Source organism: Coenobita brevimanus, chromosome 49 (assembly GCF_032717465.1).
Source record: "Coenobita brevimanus isolate Jiangsu-jjx chromosome 49, ASM3271746v2, whole genome shotgun sequence".
Classification (NCBI taxonomy): Eukaryota; Metazoa; Arthropoda; class Malacostraca; order Decapoda; family Coenobitidae; genus Coenobita; species Coenobita brevimanus.
The window spans coordinates 110,157-132,303 of record NC_137002.1 but is presented as its reverse complement, the minus strand read 5'-3'; the positions used below and the strand labels follow the sequence as shown (position 1 = coordinate 132,303).

General features: G+C 41.8%; 2 protein-coding genes across 2 annotated transcripts in view; one reads left to right on the top strand and one right to left on the bottom strand.

Annotated features, from left to right (window-relative positions):
* Positions 1-1,693: 1,693 nt before the first annotated feature.
* eIF2Bepsilon (eukaryotic translation initiation factor 2B subunit epsilon) lies at positions 1,694-16,385 on the bottom strand. The gene is made up of 13 exons (XM_080272015.1): positions 16,281-16,385; positions 15,267-15,397; positions 13,769-13,954; positions 11,485-11,671; positions 9,049-9,290; positions 8,595-8,720; positions 7,754-7,907; positions 6,610-6,799; positions 5,513-5,686; positions 5,025-5,164; positions 4,355-4,507; positions 3,677-3,832; positions 1,694-2,309 (listed from the first exon to the last, which is right to left on the bottom strand). The coding sequence occupies exons 1-13, from the start codon at positions 16,383-16,385 to the stop codon at positions 2,250-2,252; spliced, it is 2,004 nt and encodes a 667-aa protein (XP_080128141.1). The 3' UTR covers positions 1,694-2,249.
* A 474-nt stretch (positions 16,386-16,859) lies between these two features.
* vap (RAS p21 protein activator vap) overlaps positions 16,860-22,147 on the top strand; it is a 46,982-nt gene continuing 41,694 nt past the window's right edge. The window contains exons 1-2 of the mRNA XM_080272017.1: positions 16,860-16,940; positions 18,322-18,468. Coding sequence (XP_080128143.1) covers positions 16,918-16,940; positions 18,322-18,468 — 170 coding nt within the window. The 5' untranslated portion in view covers positions 16,860-16,917. The remainder of the gene's footprint in view (positions 16,941-18,321; positions 18,469-22,147) is intronic.

Below are 22,147 nucleotides of genomic sequence, written 5' to 3'. Positions count from 1 at the left end.
GAAATGATGTACAGTCTGAAGGCAACTTGGAAATCCCAGGAAAGCAATAAACTTGATCAGATTGTTATTCATTTAAATGGATCTATGCATCATTTAAATATGTACAGTATAATTATGTGGCTGGCAGAATTGCAGTTGGAAAATGTACTGTACTGGTAAGTTTTTATGAAGGAGGCCATTTCATATGCAAAATTAATGTAATGCAGTAGCCAGGAAAATGGGTAGTACAGGTCTTTCAGTCCCATTGAGGGCATTAGCACCATACTGCATAATAGCAGTAAACATTTCCTTTGTACCCATATCAGGTGGCATAACCCATTCAACCTAGGATGTTATTCTTGGTTTATTCATCATTGTTCATTTATTAAGGCTTCAACATGGTTGTATGCATCGGACTTCATCACCCAACAGCGGCTCTCTTCATTGCCCAGTCTCCAGCAGCCTCTCTATTCAGTCCCTTATCCCTGAGGTCACACTCTGTGACATCGTCCCAAGTCTTTTTTTGTCTGTTTCTTATTACTCTACCTTTAACATTCACATCTCATACTCTCCCATCTCCCAAGATTATATTCAGCTACAAAGAGACTTCAAGGTAGAGGAGTTCACATATAGCCACCATTAACCCCTTGAACACAGTGGTCTTTTTTATTACTGTTTTACTATCCCCAGAGCATTTAGTTAAGGGGAATTATTTGATCTTTGGGGCTAAGCTCAGCCCTCATTATTATTGGGGGCAGGGTGGCTCCGTAGTAGAGCGCCTGACTCAAGACCGAAGGGTCAAGAGTTCGTGCCCCACCCAGGTAGCTACACGGCTGGGAGAGGTAGTGCTCTCCTGTCACCTAGCAGGGCTATAAGATCTGTCAAGGTCTAGCATGGGGAATTCATTTCCGCATATTAAGAGTTTCAATTCAGTCTTCATTAATCCTTCCAAAACTAGGATGATCTTCCAAGCTGAGTAATGGATTTGGTATCACTGAGAATTAAATACAAAGGAAGACAACACCATGCTGACGGGATACACCCTTGCACCAAGAGGTGTCCCCTGAGCAGAATTAAGTCAGGTGGAAGTATATAAATTGAAAAAGGTGCCATCTTAGAGACAGAGTTAAAATATTGAAAGATGGGAAAGGAGCTGCATAGGACTAACAGTTCTGACTGAAATTACATAAACTTCTTTTGGTAGGCATGGCAACCTAGCAATGGGTGTTTGTTCTTTCAGATCTGGGTTTTGGCAGAGTAGGTAGGCATGGTAGGAGGAATTGAAATAATATGGCTACTTCCCCCTTCATGAATCATCGTGTTCATGCCGTAGATAGTAAATTGGGACAGTACCAGCATCATCGCGACCCATTTTTCCCACCAAAAAATGGATTGAGGTATGTCTGTGAAACCAGGAAAGGATAAAGTACGAAAGTGGCCCTTTGAAGTGCGCCACATTGTCATTCACACTTCATTCGTGCCCCACCTGGCTTCACCCCACAGGCATACCCATCTGCATGTATGTAATTTTTCTCTTTTCTTTATAGTACAAATTACAGAAAAATATGTACTGTGCTGTAAGTATTAGCTATAGACACTCAAATATGAGAACAAGTACAATAACTCACTTTGACTATTCATTTTTCAGTTAGTAGCTGCTGTTCATATTAATTTCTCTGTAATATGTTGTATATATTTTGACAATAAGGAAAAATGTATTTGTTGTCACTAACGTAAAATTCAATTATTTCTGGTCAATAAACATTTGATGTAATTATTAGTTTCCAAAATTTATTGAACAGGTCCTTAATACAGCAGTTTTTTTTTTTTTTTTTTAGACTAACCTAATGCACTGGATCACAGAATTTGTTTTTCCTCTTCAGATGTACTGCCATGATCACCATACACACACATGGTAAACCACTAAACATCTTAATGTACAATCAGTCCTCATAATTAATTAGGGGATCTGTTCTAATACTCTATATCAACTCGGGACACAATTGCAACTGTAAATTGTTATGAAACTGTTAAAACAACTTCACTACTATAAATGAAACCTGAATAGACAATTTATTATTATTATGTTACTGAACTTATCAGCAAAAAAGCCTGAAAAAATCAACTTAATGGGGACTTGCTGTATCTTGCACTACTGAGGCATGGGTCACTAACCTGCCTAGGAACCAATTGCAATTACCAAAGCCTTCAAGACCAAAATACATTCAGATTTAAATATGGCAAGGTATAAAAGGTATAGAGCAGAGATGTTACGTGCTGTCATCGTCATCACTGTCTTCTTGTTCTAGCCATTCAATGAACCTTGTAATCTGAAAATACAACAAATTTCAATTACAGTTTTACATGAAATGCAAGGATAGATTAAACATAGGTTAATCATGCATCTTAACCCGCCCAGTCCCGGCCACTTTTTGACCACTGGTACCCCCCAATCCCGGGCAATTTTTGACCCTTTTTTTTTTTGCTAAAACTTTCGCTTTTGGTGAGAAACATCGAAAATTCATAGAGAAATCGCTCACCTGAGGTTTAAAATACTCATTACAGGTAGGAGAGCCTCCTTACTTTACTGGGTTTTCTATCAGGCTGGCGCCAAAGAAAACGAGTTCTATGGGAGGATAACTATTTCACACCACTCATAAATGGTATTTATTTATTTACTGTTACGAATTTATATGTAGTACAAAAGTATATTGGTTTTCAAGCAGTAATATGGGCATTATAAGCATTGTTTCACTCGCTAATACCTGACCTTTTTTTGCCACATTACCTGATCATCATTTCTAACTGTTTCTTCCTCTAATGCTATGTAAAGTTTGTCCTCCACATTGTCATTGATTGGGGAATCACTCTGGCCCTGAATTTCGTACCGTGGCATGACATGGCTATACTGGCCAGGTCACTGATAACAGGTGAATTGCTGAGAAAAGGGCATGCAGGGGGGGGGAGGAGGTCATGCTGGGTAAGGCATTGTCTCTGCCTGGCATCTTGTTGAGGCAGGTGTCCCGTGTATACGTACCAAAAATGACTCGCGAAAATTGAAAATTGTGGAAATTATGAACCTTGCAATTGCAGGACGTTGAAGTACGTCCTCGGGATTAGCTGTGACAAAACGTGAGGACGTGGAAGTACGTCCTCGGGACGGCACGGGTTAAATGTCAGGACCAACTGCCTAGCCCTGGGCTCCTACACTCTTCATGGGGCAACGTAGGATTGGATGATGGATGGATGGATGGATAGTCATGCTGGTTTGATTACTGATTTCATATATAATGCTGCTGTTGTTGATCATCCCTGGCCAAGGAGACCCTTCAACTGCAGGTAAGCAACCACCCCCATAGAGCCATCCTGTGCGGTGAACCAATGGTTCCATTGTAGTTGAGGCGAGTAGTGATGTATGAAACAAAGATTTTACCACGTGGGATTCTTTGCGACACCACACCATGAAAAGCTGTGGAGCTGCAGCACTTTTCCTCCTCAGCCATGAGGTTATGCTGGAAGAAACCCCTAAGCTTTTCAGTAGTATACTGTGAACTTCTCAATTAGGTGACTGATGACAAATACCTCTTATATAAAGAGGAACATCCACCACAAAACTCTAAACCAATCAAAAGCAGGGATGTCCTATATATAAAAAGAAGGAACCTCCATCATAAAACTCATTAGTGGCAGCACTCACCATAGTCTTTATTTTGGGGAAGGCAGCAGTACCAGCTCCCCCCTTCTTGTACCAGTGAACCACAACCTCATCATCTAGAATCTCAAAGGTCTGGTTTAATTCATACAGGATTTTCTGTGTTGCTGGCTGGAGCTCTGGTGCATCAACCATCAGTTGCTGTGTGGGGGGATTTATATTAAAAAAAAAAAAAAAAAGGAAATGTTAATTTGTGATCAAGCTAGGCATCGATACAAGTGAGAAAAACTATAAAAGTTGAAAGAAATTATTTAAAGATATACTATGAAGCAATGAAGTGCATTGCATTAAACAAGGGTTACAAGAATATATGACAAGGGATTTGACAGTTTACTTACAAGGCAAGTAGAAATATATTTAATGTATCATACCACAACAATTTTATACAGTATTTAATATTTGACGAGATACCTTTGACCTGGGCAGCATTTAGCTGAAGTTTATGTCTGGTACTCAATAATGCAGAAAATTTCTTTTAAAATTCTGCACAATCCTAAATAACCACTATGGGCTATTTTTATCATAAAGTATGAATAAGCAGGTTTTCATCATCATTTTGCTAACCCTGTTTCTTACTACAAAATTATACAGTTATACACAATCAACACAAAAATATTTAAAAAGTTTATCTGCTGTATACTGAGAACTAGCTTGATAACTTACCTCTACAGCATTAAGGACAAGGAGCTGATCTCTTCCCTTCCTCACATAGTTCCGCATCACATCAGCGAAAGTGTTCAAGGCTGCTTTGATTCCTGGCCAAAGGGATTCTGGACTGGCTGCTGATTTTTTGTCTTGGCCAGCCCGGATGATGCCCTGAAATTATTTATTTATTTTATTTTTCCTCAATCGTCTTGTTACCAGTTTGGACATTGGTGAGGCTAGGTGACTGACAAGAGACTGAGCTGGCTAGATGAATATTTAGAGCAGAAGTGCATGATCAGGGATTTGGCACCCCATTTTAATGTGACTGCATCCTGATTGACTCTATCAGGTACATTTATGTGAAGCTACAGTATGTGGTGAATGTTTTTGGCTTATCAGATAGAGCCACGATTTCCAAGGACTTGAATGGTGAGTGAATGGAAGCATGGCCAATTGGACTGGGCAATTTTGCTGTCTGGATGTTGCTCCTCCTTACCCTGCCCTAGGGTGGGAAAGGAGGTCTGGATGATGATGATGAATAAAAGTACAGTACTGTATATCAGTGTTCCAGATTAATAAAGTAAGAACGAAATGTTAGAAAGGCACCTAATCTTACTAGAATATGATCCCAGAGTTGGCTATCTGCATAAACTAAACTACAAATAAAGTGACTGCAACTGATCCTCACCCGTGTGACTGTAGCCAACACGTCCTCCATGCTGACATTGTAAGCGTGTCTGGAGGCGTTGATCTCCAGTATCACATTTTCTGGTGCAGTGCCTTCTCGCAGCGCATTACTCAAGCTCTCTTCCAGCTCCCTCCGGAACTCTGGAATATTAACCCTTTGAGTTTCCGATGACGTGTTTTTGCATCATTTCAAATCCAGCCTCACGGACTTTTGTAAATATTCACCATAAATTGTGTTTACGTGTCATAACAAAGAGACTCAAGCATGATGTTGCGGAATCTTGCTCTGTGCGTGGCAGGCAGTAGTTTTGTTGTTTTGTGTGGTTTAAACCAGATTTATATATCTTTTTTTTTTATTTTTTTTCCCCCTATGGCAAGGTATAAAGTTTTTGGTTTTTGCCTAACTTCAACTCATTTCGACTTACTCTCAGTTTTCCTTTTTTGAACATGCTACAATGAAGCAGACTGGACAATGCAACAAATAATTACCATTCTCACGCTGCTCGTCTTCATCACTCATCATGTCGTCCATTCCATCGTCACTTTCCATCTCCTCTCCCAGCCCTTCCTCCTCCTCTGAACCCTCCAAGTCCGACTCCTCTCCTTCTCCTGCCACCAACACAAACGCCTGACCTCTTGACCCGCAAATGGATGGGTCTGCCTCTGTATTATAAGGAGAGAGAGAGAGAGAGAAAAATATCATAATAAGGCCAGGGGTGTCTTTTCTATCTATCTATCTATCTATTGCCAGACGCCTCAATCCCGTTTGGGGTGGCCACAAACAAATCGCCTCCAAGTTGCCCTGTCCCCCGCCATTTCACTGCCCTGCTCCCAACTCACACCCCCCTCTCTCATATACCTCTCCACCCCATCCCTCCATCTCATCTTCGGCCTCCCCCTCCCTCTTCCCCCCTCCAGCTCACTCACATACACTCTCTTTGTCAGTCTTTCACCCCCCATCCTCTCCACATGGCCAAACCACCTCAGTGTGTTCCTCATAATGCTTCCTATCACATCCACATCCACACCACAACGCTCCTTTATATCCTCATTCATCAGCCTGTCTCTCCATGTGACTCCACAGGCTCCTCTTAAATAACTCATTTCCACTGCTCTCACTCTTGACTTGTGTCCTTCCAACAACGTCCAAGCTTCACTTCCATACGTTAGAGTTGGTATCACAATACTGTCATGTAGTAACTTTTTCACTTTCATGCTCACTTCCCTGTTTCTTATCACTGCTTTCAAGGAACCAGCAACCAATCTTCCCTGCTGTACCCTTTCAAGCACTTCACCCTCCAAACCTCCATCCTTACTCATCACACTACCCAAGTACTTAAACATACTCACATTTTCCAATCCTCACCATCCAACCTCGCTGTACATTCACTGACTTCACCTCTCTCAAAGACCATCACTTTACTCTTCCCTACATTCACCTTTAGATTCCATTTCTTACACATTCTCACAATGCTTCACGTGTTGCACTTAATCTTTGGACAAAGCAGCAACATGACTTTTGTCTTTGTACATGCCTACCCCATCACCCCCCCCCCACACACACACACACTCACTCCTACACTCACCCTGCACCACATTTGTCTCTCCAAACTTGTCTTGCGGTGGCAGTTTTGCAACAAGCAGCGTTCCTGGCGGAACAGTGACATCCGGCCCCAGCGTCACACCAGACCCAACCACACACCCAGGTGATACCTTCACATTTTCTTCTAGGGTGACATTATCCCCTAGGAAACACCGGTCCAGGACACATCCAGCCTATGAACCAATGAAAGGGAATGATTATGGTCACACCTAACATAAAGTTTTTCTTCTTATGTGACAAAGATCCCTAACCACTTTTTTCATTTATGCAAGGAAGAAGGAATCAAAGGCTAGTAGCCTACAAAATTGTTCCCTCCAAGAAATAAGTAAACAATAGACAAATTCAGTATGGCCAAGTGTAGTCAGACTGAGGGTCAACTTGATTATACAGGTACCAGTATGGTAGTACTGTACTTCTTTCAACTTAACCTGGTCCAGATTCTTCTTGCAGCTTTCTTCACATAGCTCAGTGATTGAAAAAGACAATACAACAGCTCTACATCCTTTCCATGGCACTTCTTCATCAACAGCTTCATAATAAAGTGTCACTCCGCAGTACTGTTATTAATCAACATTCAAGATTCAGTGACAGCCATTTTCGGCCAAGTTAAAGTAAAAGGAATATAGTACCAGTAATCAGAAACTCATTTATCTGACCAGCATATGACTCTGATTCAGAAACTGCTATTAAGCTTGGTTATGGATGCCACAAAAACATGTAAATAAAAGCACCAACAATATCATCATATTAACCTTATTTTCCACTATTTTACTACTGGGTAACATTTTAAATGGTAAAGAAATACAGAAAAGTAACATAAAATATCAATCATTGTAACCTCTTCAAGATAAAGAAATATAAAAACATAAAGTAAAAAGTCAATCTTGGACCTTTGAGATGAAGGGGCCCAAGGCTAAGTTACTGTACTCCAATACATGTAAGGGTAGATGGCTTGCCCTGTTCCTGTGGTGGCATTACATGATCAAAAAAACTCAAGTTACCTCTTAGGGACTGAGCCAATGTCATCAATGACAGGAGCTTTTTAACCACTGAACATCATCAGCAAAAGAAAAAGTTAACCTGCAATAAGGACTTTCTACATCCAAGTCACAAGCCTAGTCACTGACCTTGATATTGACATTGTTCATAACGAAGGCAGAGGTAACAGTGACATCGTGTGCCAGGGTGCAATGATCCCCAACCACTGAGGCTCGCAGCTCTGCCCTCGGACTCACCTCCGTACCCGCACCAACCACTGCCACACTCGCTCCACCGATCCCTCTGTGCATGTGTCAGTGTAAGTTAAATTTCAAGGTGATAAAGATGAATATAATGTCTGGTGGTAGCATGAATATAATAACAAAAAGAAGGGGAGGATAAGAAACAAGAGATACCATAATAAACAAGATGGCTTAGTCCTTGCCAGGCTGATTCTGGGTAAGGTAGTTTACCTCCCTTAGTTTACCTCCCTTTGAGACATATGAGGTTGGCCTATGCATCAGGGCAAGAGATTAGAAGCGGAGTACGAACAATACCTGTCTTCTGGTCCACCATTATTGTACTGTACTGTATAATATTAGTTCTGTATTACTTGTCGGGTTCTGACCTGCAAAGAATGTGTGAGATTAATTGAATGAAGTGCTGTACATGCTTCAACATGGACCAACCTGTGCTGGCAGACCTAATGAAAATATGGTACAGTAAAAGGTTCTGTAAGGGAAAATACAGATCAGGGGACTTGACTGGAATGCTGCAATTTGTGTAACTTTGAAAGCAACCATGAGGTGAGAAAAAGGGAGAGAAAATAAAAAGCTGAAGTTTACAGTATGAAACAATGTCTTACAGAAATGCATTTAGTATATGCACCATGCTAATGTTTATGTACAAAACAAACTGCTGAGGAAGAATGTTACAAAATTCTGTACTCCAGTGAGAATACAGGCCACAGTGAGAGTAAAAGTGACATACTTGGTGAACTTTGCAGATGGTTCCCAGTACGTGGTGGTGAACGGGTCATAGGTGTAGCGGATCCTGTGGCTGGTGAGGCTGGATTCACACACCAGTGGGTATGCTTCACGACGCATCACCTCCCCGCTGCAACAACATTAACAACTACTATACCCCTTTGAGAATTACTTTATAATTTTGGTGAATACTGGATGATTTAACAAAGTTCCAGTTAACCTCAGGGGGCCAAAAATATTAAAAACTATTATTACAGCATCAGAAATTTGGTTAAAAGTTAAAAACATTGTATATTACGCTTGCTTACAAAAGGCAACTTCATTCATTTCATAAAAACTCAACACAGCTAAGGGGAGCACATTCAGCAGTTGCTCATAAACTTTTTTTTTTTTCTCTCTCTCAAACACTTCTTGAGCTTTAGAAAATGGCACTATTACTACACCTAGCAAGAACAAACCTGACTCTTTTATACTGGAGGAGGGATGACGCCCGAGAAGCATACCCCTCCTCCATGACGTGGCAGCGAATGGAGTAGCCCAGAAGCTCCTCCTGTTCAATCACCCCACGCACCAGGCTGTCCCGGCTCCCATAGTCAAAGTTGTCCGAGAAGAGGGATGGCACCACTTCAGAGCATATGGCTAGGCTGGGGTCATATACACCGGGGTAGATGTGGAGGTCACAGCTGGCTTGAAACAGCTCCTGCGCAGATAAGAAAATTATAATCAGGTAAGTGTGGTTCTAAACACTGGTGACTATACTGTGTTTGTTCTAACCTGACAAAGAGTCCTAGCCCCTTTCAGCTCAGTAGATGGCCAACTGTAGTTAGACTAGTACTGACCTGTGTAGCAACCAATGAGCCTCATTCCAATCTTGAAACTATGGATTACGATATCTTTCCAGAAAGTGAAAGCTTACTAAAATAAATTTCTTGTAATCTCTCAATCTTGTCAAAAGTGCCTTCACCCTAATGAAAGCACAATTTCTGTAGCGAAGAAGTTGTGCCTTCACCCTAATGAAAGCACAATTTCTGTAGCGAAGAAGTTAATGAAGGCTATACCTTATCCCTTTAGTTTGAGAAGCTTCTCCTAAACAGATTATTACAAAACCATGTGGAAAAGCTGTAAATATTTGGGACATATCCCTGGCTTATAATGAGGACTTCCAGTATAAAATATGTCACCATACAGTGCACCCTTGAAAAATCAAACGTTTAAAGTCTAGAAACATCTAAAGTTCAAAAACCATAATTTATGAAATTTGTCATTTTTATTTCCTCAAATTAGCTCACAAATGACTGCAGACTCTAACATCTAAATCTGACAGCAACACTTATCTGGTGCTGATGACCTTACTAGAAAACATGGTGTCACCCACAATAAGAGCTTCATTTCCTTGTAGTTAACCCCTCCATGGCCAAAGGCCCGGAAATTTCTGTGCGCGCCAGGCCGACGCCAGGGCCATTTTTTGAAGTTTCGAAAATTGATTTTCTTTTCTTGCCATATTGAAGAGAAAGTTCAGATGCACCTAACAGTGCAAATCCCAGCTTCCTAGACGCATTTTATGCCCTGCAATGGAGCGCGGAAGTTGCAGAAATATCAGCAATCGATATCGCCGCCCAGGGGCACTGCCAGAATGCAACTGGGCAGGTGTTCGTTTTTTTTTTTTCCTACCTCCCAAAACAATACGAATGGTGTTTTGATGTCTAAATACTGCTGAAAGACTGCAGAACACTGCCAAAATTAGGAGGGTTACTGTGCATATTGGTAGGGTATTTGTGTTTTTTTATTTATTGCTGAAAGACTGCAGAACAATGCCAAAATTAGGAGGGGTGCTGTGCATATTGGTAGGAGTTTTGTGTTTTTTTGTTGTTTATGCATTGTTTTCTTAGTGTTTAGGATTATACTGCATATTCCAATGAGTGTTTTGATGTCTAAAAAGAGCCGAGAGACTCCTGAACACTGCCAAAGTCAGGAGGGGTACTGTACGCATTGGAAGGGTTGTGCATACTGGTAGTTTTTGTTTGACTCTTCGGTGTTTTTGTATTATTTTCTTAGTGTTTAGGATTATACTGCATATTGCAATGTGTGTTTTGATGTCTAAAAACAACTGAAAGACCGCAGAACACTGCCAAAATTAGGAGGGATACTGTGTCTGCATACAGGTTGTATATAAGTAGAGTACGGGTACAGTAGAGGATATTGCTCTGTATCCGGACACTGCCCGTATCTGGTTATGCCTTTGGCTCTATTATGTTGGATAATTGAGAGATTACTGTATACACCTCCAGCATCTTTTTCCACTCGTTTCACAAACACACGCATGAACACAAACACATATTGTAATATTTCTACAAGATTACAATAATGTAGGCTTGCACAAGTGTACATTATCATAAAATACATCACAGGTAAACTAAAATACCCATTCTCTGAGTGAACAATGCACAGTATTTGCATTAGTGAGGGTGTAAACAAACATCACAACTGATCACCCACTATGCAATGCATGGGAGTGGTGAAATACGTATCACAACCTTGAGTTTGTGGATACAAAAAAATACATGACAGGATGCCTGAAGTAAGCTCGTTAGCCCGTACTACAGTGCTTGTGTCAAAAGCATGCTTAAACTATGAGAATTAAGGCAAGGATAGCCAGACAAATTCTTTCTCTAAAGTTTGAATTTTTCACATTTCAAATAGTCTGTGGCAAGCACAGAGGCTGCACTGTATTAAACAATGGTAAACAGAAAGCCATTTTAACCTCATCAGGGTGAAGTGTCTCCTAGGTGGTAGCAGAAGTACAATACAAGTCATCTCATACTAAAATATAAAAGTTTCCATCATGCTGAAATTCAAGTTGCCATCACAACGAACTCATTAACATATGTCCTGACCGTGGGGATGGCAAGCTTGTTGGAGCGTCCCGGGCGGCGGTGGTGAAGGATCTTATTGGTGTCAGCAGCGGTGATGAGAGTCGCTGTTACCTCCCTCTCCCTCTCCCCATCACTGATGTCCTCACTCCCATGCTTGTTCAGGTACACACACGTCATGATTGTGCTTTTGTCTTGTGCACGATTTTCTCTGTCAGATAATAATAACAGTTTACACAAGTGGCCACCAAAACTGGTAGTGCTCATGACTGGAATGTCACACAGCCATATTGCACAACTTCTGCCTATCAGAATTCTTTTATTCCCCATAATGCATCTCTCTGGAACTTGCTTCCGCAGAGTTGCTTCCCCCCAGACTTCAACCTACAGCTGTTCAAATCCAACTGATACAGAGTTTTTATGAGTGGTGGATGCCAGTAATCTGGTGTATGGATTATTTTTGTATTCATTTGGTTTTCCTTCCTCTGTTGTAAAAAAAATAAATAAATAAATAAAATAACTATCATAACTCTCCTGTTCATGTATATGTATGTCATTATCATGTCCTTGGCCCACACATGATTTTCACTCTGAAATACAAAAATATCCTGTAAATTCAGAAATAGGTATAAAAAAAAAAAGAAGGCAAATAGCAACAAGTTTATCATTATTTGCTGTGCCTACCCTCCCTGCATCCTATTTCTCCCATTCTTTCTGTCATTTTTTATTTATGTTCTTTCCACTTCACGTGATTCTACACTAAGCGACATGCTTAATAGTTCACTGAAAATCAAAGAAACCATTTGCAACGCTGGGTGAGAACCATATAACCAAACAATGGGGTGATGTGGAACCTACTAAAGGGCCCCTGTTAACTGTGTGCAAATGCAGCGTCTACCCAAGAACCAAACTTCCACATTCTTTCCCATGCATTGTTGTGGCGTGGTGTTGTCTGCTGCAGCTGCAGGAGAGCACCAGTCTACTACACAGGATGGCCCTGCAGGGATGGTTCTTTGCCTCTGGTTGATGGGTTTGCTCGCCTGACAGACTACGAAACCATCAATAACCTGGATGAGGATCCTTTTTGTAGGCATTCTAACTGGAAGCCTTCTACTGTACTATATCTGTGCTAATCACTGCAGGTACCTCACTATCAAACAACAGCTATCTGTGTCATTTTACGTTCTATCAATCAGTCCACATGTCCATACCAATCACCTTCTGCCAGTAAACTCAATCATTCACCAGCAATTGGTATCATGGACCACTAAACTTCATACAGCCATCACAACCATCCAAAACCTTCGGCCACACAGCATTCTTCATGAACCCCCAACAGATATTCACCTCAAAGAAACTGTCCTTCCCAGAGAGACATGACTTCAACTGGCAAGACTATAATGTGGACATTAATCATTATATTTCACCTGATAAAACTGGGACACATCTGCAACTTCAGTACTACCATATGTTATGGTTTTGGTGGCATGAAGTTTGATGAACTTTAGTCAGAGGCAGGAATGAATCTCTTTGGTTACTAATTAAATCAAGCCTCCAATCTGGTTATCAACTGAGCTTTAATTAAAGGACTCAGAGATCTCTGTTACTGTACAATGTAAAATATGCTATAACCTGCACTAACACTAGGCTTATGTCCAGGTAAGCATGGGGCCTCAGGATGAATAACAACAGCAACAATAAAACAATAACAATAATACTAACAAGAATAACAATAACAGCAACAATAATAACAAAATAATCCATCCACCCATCCATCATCCAATCCTACGCTGCCCCAGGAACAGTGCAGGAGCCCGGGGCTAGGCAAGTTGGTCCTGACATTTAAGATTAGAGTGACCAGCCTCACTCATCCCTGAGTGGCATAACATGAGCAATAAACCCCAACCACCTCCTGGATATAAATTTTCACCGGCTCAATCTGACTGGAGCACCGTAATTACCCACTAAACCACCAGGCACCATAATTTGGTTATGTGGTTACCACCCAGTGTAGTAAATGGTTTCCTGGTGTACAGGAAACCATTTGGCTTGTCACTCAATGTAGAGTCACCCAAAAGCAGAAGGATGAGGAAAGAATGAAGGAAAGAAAGGCAGAAGGGGGAGTGTAAAGTCACCCATAGGCAGAAGGACGAGGAAAAAATGAAGTAAAGAAAGACAGAAAAGGAAGGAAGTACATAAGGAGGAGAGGAAAGGGAAGACACCCGAGAGCAGCACTACACTGAGTGACTGGCTGGTGATCGCCCCCACCTACCACCAAACATAATAACTAATAGCAACAACAACTAACTTGTGCTTGTCCACCAGTGCCTTGAGGTCAAGTGTTGCCACCAAGTCCCCCTGCATTAGAATAAAGTTGTCCTTGAGCAGCGACTTGGCATACAGGTCTCTCATGGCATCCCCCAGTGAGCAGCAGTCCTCCGAGGCAACCACAGCCACCTTCAACCCACGGTCATCCCGACGGGCACTGAACCTCCTGTTGTGAATGTCAAGGTGGCTGGTAATACAGGATGGTCTTCATGCAGTAAGGATGGAGGTTTGGAGGGTGAAGTGCTTGAAAGCAGTGATAAGAAACAGGGAAGTGAGCATGGAAGTGAAAAAGTTACTACAGGACAGTATTGTGACACCAACTCTAACGTATGGAAGTGAAGCTTGGACGATGTTGGAAGGACACAAATCAAGAGTGAGAGTAGTGGAAATGAGTTATTTAAGAGGAGCCTGTGGAGTCACATGGAGAGACAGGCTGACAAATCAGGATACAAAGGAGCGTTGTGGTGTGGATGCGATAGGATGCGTTATGAGGAACACACACTGAGGTGGTTTGGCCATGTGGAGAGGATGGAGGGTGAAAGACTGATGAAGAGAGTGTATGTGAGTGAGGTGGAGGGGGGAAGAGGGAGGGGGAGGCTGAGGATGAGATGGAGGGATGGGGTGGAGAGGTATATTAGAGAGGGGGGTGTGAGTTGGGAGCAGGGCAGTGAAATGGCAGGGGACAGGGCGACGTGGAGGCGATTTGTTTGTGGCCACCCCAAACGGGATTGAGGCGTCTGGCAATAGATAGATAGATAGATAGATAGATTTGTGTATTAGGGGGACAGCTCAGTCTGCTTTTGTGGGGAGCAGACATTTTGGTTGCTTCATAAAATCATCCAATCAACAGATGTAAAACAAATTCTATCATGAATGAAAAGTATTTTGAAAGCATAAAATTATACAGGTTAGACACTGGTTATGCTGAGCCACCCCCACAACACACAAGAAATAGGCAAGGTTGTGTAATAAATGAATCATCCTGTATTTTGGAGAAAGAGATTTACAGTTATATCCCCTTAGTCCCACTTCCCAACACTATCTCAAGATGCTCAGTGTTATTTCATACACCAATTCACCACTATTTTACTCTGTTTCACATTTAAAGTTCAAAAATGCCACTTCTAACATGTAATACTGACTGCTTGTGTATTACAGCAATCTCGTACCAGTAATATGGTTACAACAATACCCAATATACTCTTTTTACTCTAATTTGGCTTACAATTGCCATTTCTCCAAAATGAATGCTGTAACATAAGATTAACGCTAGAATATAATGCTAATAAGGATGAAGTGCTATGCAGCACTGTCTTTTTCTGCCACTGAGCTGCATGAAATATGCTGCAAGAGAAAGAAAAGTTGGGTCATGCAGCCCATCCTGACATTTACACTATATAGCAACACAGGGTGGTCATTCTTTAATCATTTGACTGGAAAGAATTACTTTTGCTGTTACGTTACATCATGTCACCTACCGGCAGTGCTGGCGAATCTTGTCTGTGTGTGAGTTGGCACGACAGTAAACAATTACTTCATCCACTCCTGAGCGCTCCAGCCAGGCCAGTGTGTAGTCTAGCAGTGGGGTGTTGGCCAAAGGCACCAACACCTGCATATACAACATATTACCATACTGTGCATTCAGGGGCAAAAGTTTATCTATTCTATCTATCTATCTATAGCCAGACACCTTACTCTTTTGAGGGGTGGATTCTGTCTATCTATGGCCAGACACCTTACTCCTTGAAGGGGTGGCCACAAACAAATCGCCTCCATGTCACTCCATCTCCTGCCATTTTGCTGCTGTCCCATCCAACTTACACCTCCCTCTCTCATATATGGTACTTCTCCACTCCGTCCCCTCATTTCATCCTCAGTCTCCCCTTCCTTCTCCCCCCTTCCACCTCACTCACATACACTCCTAGTTAGTCTCTCTCCACATGGCCAAATCACCTCAATGTATTTCTCCTGATGCTGTCTATCACATCCACACCACAATGCCCCTGCACTTCCTCATTTGTCAGTCTCTCTCTCCATGTAACCACATGCTCCTCCCAAATTATTAATATTTCACCTCTCCTCACTTTGATCTGCTGACTGATATTCCTATGTAAAACTGAGAGGCTTGGTATGTTTCTCAGCCTGTACATGACTGCCTTTGTCAAGGATGCAAGTGGCACACATAACCATACTAAATAGGTTATAATATCCCTGAAAACTGCTACTGGTAGAGTGGAAGACGTAACTTAACTCTGAATAATCAGGATTTTTTAATATTTATGTATATTAATTACAAGCTGCATTATTTACTTAACATTCGTATCAAAACTGTAAGTTCTGTAGACATTTACAGCATAAATCAACAATAATATGCGGATAGAAATGACACTCGGAGCAAGTGTTTCGTCTGTCAACAAATTCGCCGCTTCCATACACAATAATGTCAAATAAAATGTAAACTCCTTTTCTTGCATGGTACGAGGCATTAATACCTTGGGGTTATCTTGTGAAATGGCAGCTCCATAATCCGTGTCACACTCGGCCAACACAACAGCTTGAAGTATTTGCTCCTCGTGAAGCTCCGCTTTGGGTGCCATGTTGTATGTTTACGTCGCTTACAATACCGAAGTCTCTGCGGCTCGATTGTTCGATAGGTTCACAAATGAATTCTCCATGAATTTTACTCAGTTTATAAGTACAAAGATCTACAAATAAGAAGTACTTATACATCGTTATTATATTAATAACAGTATCATTTAAGTGCGTTTCCGTGAGTTAACCGAAGTAGTGTATTGTAACGACCGGGGCTTGCACACATCTGATATGGGCGATCAGTCTAACGTTACAACTTCAAGCCGTGTATTACGGGTTCTCACAGAGCGAGTAGAGACCTTATAGGGTCTTTAGGGTCGAGGAACATCAGCTGTCACTGGAGAAGTAACTCGGCCCCACTCAATGCTTCTCGAATGAATAGCCTACAAGTATGGAAGGCCTCTTGCACTGTATAGCTTGATCCACTGAGAGAGACTCGAGATGGGGGCGAGTCTTCTCTGACAGTGAAGGGAGGCGGGCCAAGACGTCCTGACGGCGATCGGCGGGGGTGGAGGAGGCAGGCGGTGGAGACACGGGATGATCTGTCTCCATCTCATCAGGTGATGGAGGCCTGACTTACCAAACCTAACTACCGTAACAGAAAACCTAACCTAACCTTACTCCTAAGTGAAGAGTGTGACTGTCCGAAACTTAATAATACTCTCATTTCTACAATAGGCCTTGTTTTGTGTTTGTCTTTATTTTTCATAAAACGCGATGAGAAGATTTAATGTGAGAATTTCTGCTGTTTGAAAAGAAAGTTACGAATGTCAGCTTAAAGTTAATGCAATTCATGGAGCTCTGGGTTTTCTTTGAGTGTCCACGTTCTCAGTAAGAGAAAGATGTACTATTGCAAGCTAATTGTTTTATTTTTAAGATGTAAATTGTTGCTAGGCAAACGTAGCCGGGAAGAGGAATTTGAATATTGCGGGTAGAAGCCATGTTGTTTGTTTACGTCGCTTTTCATTCAGAACCCAGTATCCAGCATAATAGCATCGCTCCGCCTGCATATATAAAAAAACATATGGTTATATAAAAATGCACAAAATGAGACTATACATACATACTGCCCTTACTATTTTTACAAAGTAAATGACGCCAATGTTGTAAAATACTATAAAAGACCGTAGTTTTAAAGGAGATAGATCCAAACACACCCCATTGTTTCTTTAATATTCTGAATTAAGGGCTGTGATTACATTAAAATGTAAAATAATACTAAAAACTGAACAGTTAACAAAGTTGCTCACTAATTTCATACTCCCGTAAGTCTAAATGCTATATTTTGCTGTTTCACATCTCCTTTGTACTTCGCTAGAGCGCTTGTAGCAAATCTGTGAAGGCCTAAATTACTTCTGTGCTATAAGAGAGTGGACCATGGGTTTTGTTTAAAAAAAAAAAAAAAACGTAAAGCGTTCATAAACATTCTTACAACTTTTGTCATGTATTCTGTAAGATGCATGCACGATAAAATGCATGCATACAGAGATGAAAATACTATAGAGCTGCAATTATTATATGCATATGGCCATGTGTGTTGTGTGAGAGTTGTGAGTGACTGTGTGGTGGCAGTAGTAACTAGGTTGTGGCTGCTATTGAGTTGTAGTACACAGCCTCCCCCTCCCTCCCACCCCCACGCCTGCGCCCACACACTCCTCCATTCACAACATTCAAGTTCCAACATTACACACATTTTAATTGCAGTTTTTCTTGCCCTTTCCGATAGTTTAATATTATGAACAATTACTTACTAATCTCTATTTTTTTATATATCTTATATGATTATTTTTTGTGTGCGGAGAGGAGTAGTAGTGAGTGTAAACCGAGGGTGGTGGTGGCCATAACTCCCCCGGGGCCGGTACAGTGTTGAGTGTTGGCGGGCATGGCGGAGGTGGTGGTCGGGGCTAGTGTGTCCACAGTGTCCAGGAATGTCTCCGTCAGGCCCAAGGACAAGCTGCATGGGTCCCCTAGCACCGGCAGCGACGAGGGCCACGATGTTGGATTCGCCGACGACTTCGACCCCTTTCATGACGACCCTGACGAACCCGACGAGGTGGACAGCTCGCTGTCGGCGCCCCCCGAGGAGAAGTGAGTCCCCGCGGGGCCCGGGGCGGGGCAGGCCAACCCAGCTCAAACCTGCCCCACCCCACTGCATTGACACAGGCCAGGGTGTCATCCCAGACCTGGCCAAGAGCTAGGCCTGGCCACCACCCCGCCCTGGGCCCTCACCTGTCAAACCATGTTTGTTTATACTTGTTCGGATGGTCACAGGCCACAGTCATATACTCACAACTACTCAACCACTCTCTTTCAGTTACTCATCATTATGCATATACATCATATGGACTATATTCCATCTAATATTGATCTGATAAGTCAGTGAGTCAGAAGGACTCTGGCTGACTCATCATCTTTTGTGGATCAGCTGGGATATGTCTTCTTGGTGACTGAGTCATTTGTCAGCATTGTTAGAAAGTATTGTTCCCTGTGTGACTGCTTCATAGATGGATAAAATGATTTAAAATGATAGTGTTAAAAATTCTTCCTGTTTTGCAAGCATCTTACCCATTGAAGTTAGGCCTATCAGGTACTGTATACCCAAAGGAAGATAAGACCTGTCTCAACCATGAAATATGTGTTTGGTTGTGATCAAGACTTTAACTAGATTATAATACTTAATCAGTTATTGCGTTACTTGAAGTAAATATAGATTTTTTTTTTTTTTACTTCATAAAAAATTGTTTTAATAGTAGGAATTCCTTTAATCTGAAGAAAGTACCACTTGGTAATTAAAGTACAACACGCATAATTTTTAATGGTTATATATACATTTTAGAGTGAAAATCCCTTTTACATAAGTGTGTGATATATATAAATTATCAAACATTACTTAGACTAGTGTTATAAGTTACCAGAATGTATACTGATGATGTTGATGGCGGAATATGAAAGGGAGGTGGCAGAAAGAGTTAGGAAATGGAGAGATGGTATGGGACTGAAGGGCTTGAGAGTAAATGCAAATAAAACAAAGGTGATGGTAACTAGGGTTGGTGGCAGTTCTGTCAAAGAAGAGGGAGAATGGCCATGTGCGGTTTGTCACAAGGATGTGAGAAGTAATTCCATTTCGCGCAGTGTTTGTGATAAGTGGGTGCACAAGAGATGTAGTGGTAATAGAGGTGGACTGCAAGGCAATGCTGATTTCATGTGTGTGGTGCGTCGGGGAGAGCCTGTGGAGATTATCAGGTGTGATAGGATTTATCTTACTGGTGAGTCTCAAGTGTGAGGAAGAGTTTTGTTACTTGAGGAATGTGGTATGTGCTGGAGGTGTGGCTGGAGCTAGCTCTGTCATTAGAGTGAGAAGTGATAGAAAGAAGTTCAAGGAGCTGTTGCCTTTCTTGAGACTTAGAGGGCTCTCCCTCTGTGCTAAAGGATCTTTGTATGCAGCGTGTGTTTGGAGTGTAATGCTGTATGGTATTGAAACCTGGGCAGTAAAGGAAGGGGATATTCACAGGCTCAGAAATACAGAAATGACAATGAATAGGTGGATGTGCAGTGCATCAGATGTGAGGTCAGGGTGGGGCTAGGTTTACAATGAAAGAGTTAAGAGGAAGGGTGGGACTGGAGTTTGGGGTTGTGATGAGAAGTAGATTGAGATAGTTTGGGCATAAGGAGAGGATGGGGGATGACTGTTGGGTGCAGAAAATGAGAAGTGTGAATGTAGGGGGTAGGTTTGTGAGAGGTAGACCGAAATAGACCTAGGACAAGGTGTGACCTCAGGAATAAGGGACTGAATAGGGAGGTTGCCAGAGATTGAGCAGCATGGAGAGCTGCCATTAGGTGACCAAGGCTGATGCATGCTAGCTTGTTTGAGTCTTTTTAAACGAACTGAATGAATGGTTTAACACATTTAGTTACCAAGTGCAGTTTAGGAAAAAAAAAAGTGGATCTAGTAGTAGTAGTAGTAATTGTAGCCACAGGTTCATCTGAAACATGAATCCAGTGGACTGCAGGCTGAAGTTGCCCCCTCCTACAACACATGATCTTCTTTTGATATAGAGGAAAAATGAGATTTACAACTCCATTTTAAAACATCATTTTTGATAAAAACTCAGGCTCCTCCAAGTTGATGTATAATGAAGATGTGTTATGCATCTGTTGCAGTCTGTAGCCAGTACTGTATGATTGTGGATGAAACCATGATATCTAAATTTTGTGTGTGTGTGTGTGTGTGTGTGTGTGTGTGTGTGTGTGTGTGTGTGTGTGTGTGTGTGTGTGTGTTTGAGCAGAGCCAAGAGTTTCAAAAACCAAGTACAAGTATCTGCATACAATTAAAGTGGGTTCTTGCATTATAGTATTTCCTTGAAATGCTAGCCTGTATTCGCTTTGTGTTAGGATGCTGGAGAGGGATGCCATCTTATGCTGCCATCAATATAATCGAGTGGCTCCTCTGACTGGTTTTCAAACTTTCATCAGCTCATTTTGTACCTCTGAGTGAAGGGTGGTGTACTGCTGGGGAAAAGCAGCTGCAGTGTGCAGTCCACTTGGTTCATACTGTTTACATGCACCTGCACACTCTGGTACACACAAACATAGATAATAGCCTCAATACTTTGACATTCATATGTTCTCATTACAAATGTCTGTTCCTGATTCAAACACATCCAGCATGGGGAAGGGTTTATTCTGACATTAACTCTTACTCCAAGGAGAAGTTCAGGTCCTGATGAGGAACTCATACAGACCAGTGCAGTTAATACAGTGCAGATATGTTTATGAGGAGTAGACTGTAGCACCAGTCGAGCAGGGCATTACTCCTGAGGTGTATGGAAAGCTGATGACAGGGAGAGCTGGAGCTCCCGTTTCATCAGCTCTCAGGACTAGTTCCTGATCATCCCCCTTTGCTGAACTTTTTCAGTGTCTCAGTAACACAGAGAGTACACCAGCATGCTCTCCAATACAAATTTCTCTAACTATCTACACCAAACTACATGCCCAGTACACACTACACTTCATTTTCCAAAAAAAAAAAAAAAAAATCACGGCTACTCAACACTCAGCCTCGGAGTCCAGGGGGGGGGACCATAAATGCCCCAACCTTCCACCCCTCTCCCGGTGACGACTTGAGCTGCCTGGAACCACCGTCTGAGTCACTTCTTCATTTCTGCAACATTCGTGGCCTTTCCTATAACTTTCGCTCTGTTGAGCACCACCTCTCCTCCTCTAAACCTCACCTTCTCTTTCTAACTGAGACTCATCTGTCTGAAGCAACTGACAGCAAACCCTTTTCTGTATCCTCCTACTTTCTCTATACTCATTTCAAAGCCAAAGGTGGATGTTGTGTATATACACGCAACGACTTATCTTGCTCTCGTGTTCCAGAACTCGATTCTTCTGAATTCTCTACACTCTGGCTTCGGCCTTCCTGTCATTCTCTGACTAAATATATCTGTGCCGTTTACTTATCCCCTAATTCTACTATCAAAAATTCTTTGACTCTTTTACTTCTACGATGGAACACATTCTATCCATTTCTTCTTTCTCTGAAATCCCCATTTTAGGAGGTTTCAGTGTTCACCACCACCTTTAGCTCTCCTCTCCTTTCACTGATCCACCTGGTGAACTAGCTTACATCTTTTCTATCCTTAATGACCTAGAGCAACTTGTACAGCATCCTACCCGTATCCCAGACTGCCATGGAGAGAGCTCCAACATACTTGACCTCTTCCTTACAACTAATCCTTCTGCTTACACTGTTAATCTTTTCTCT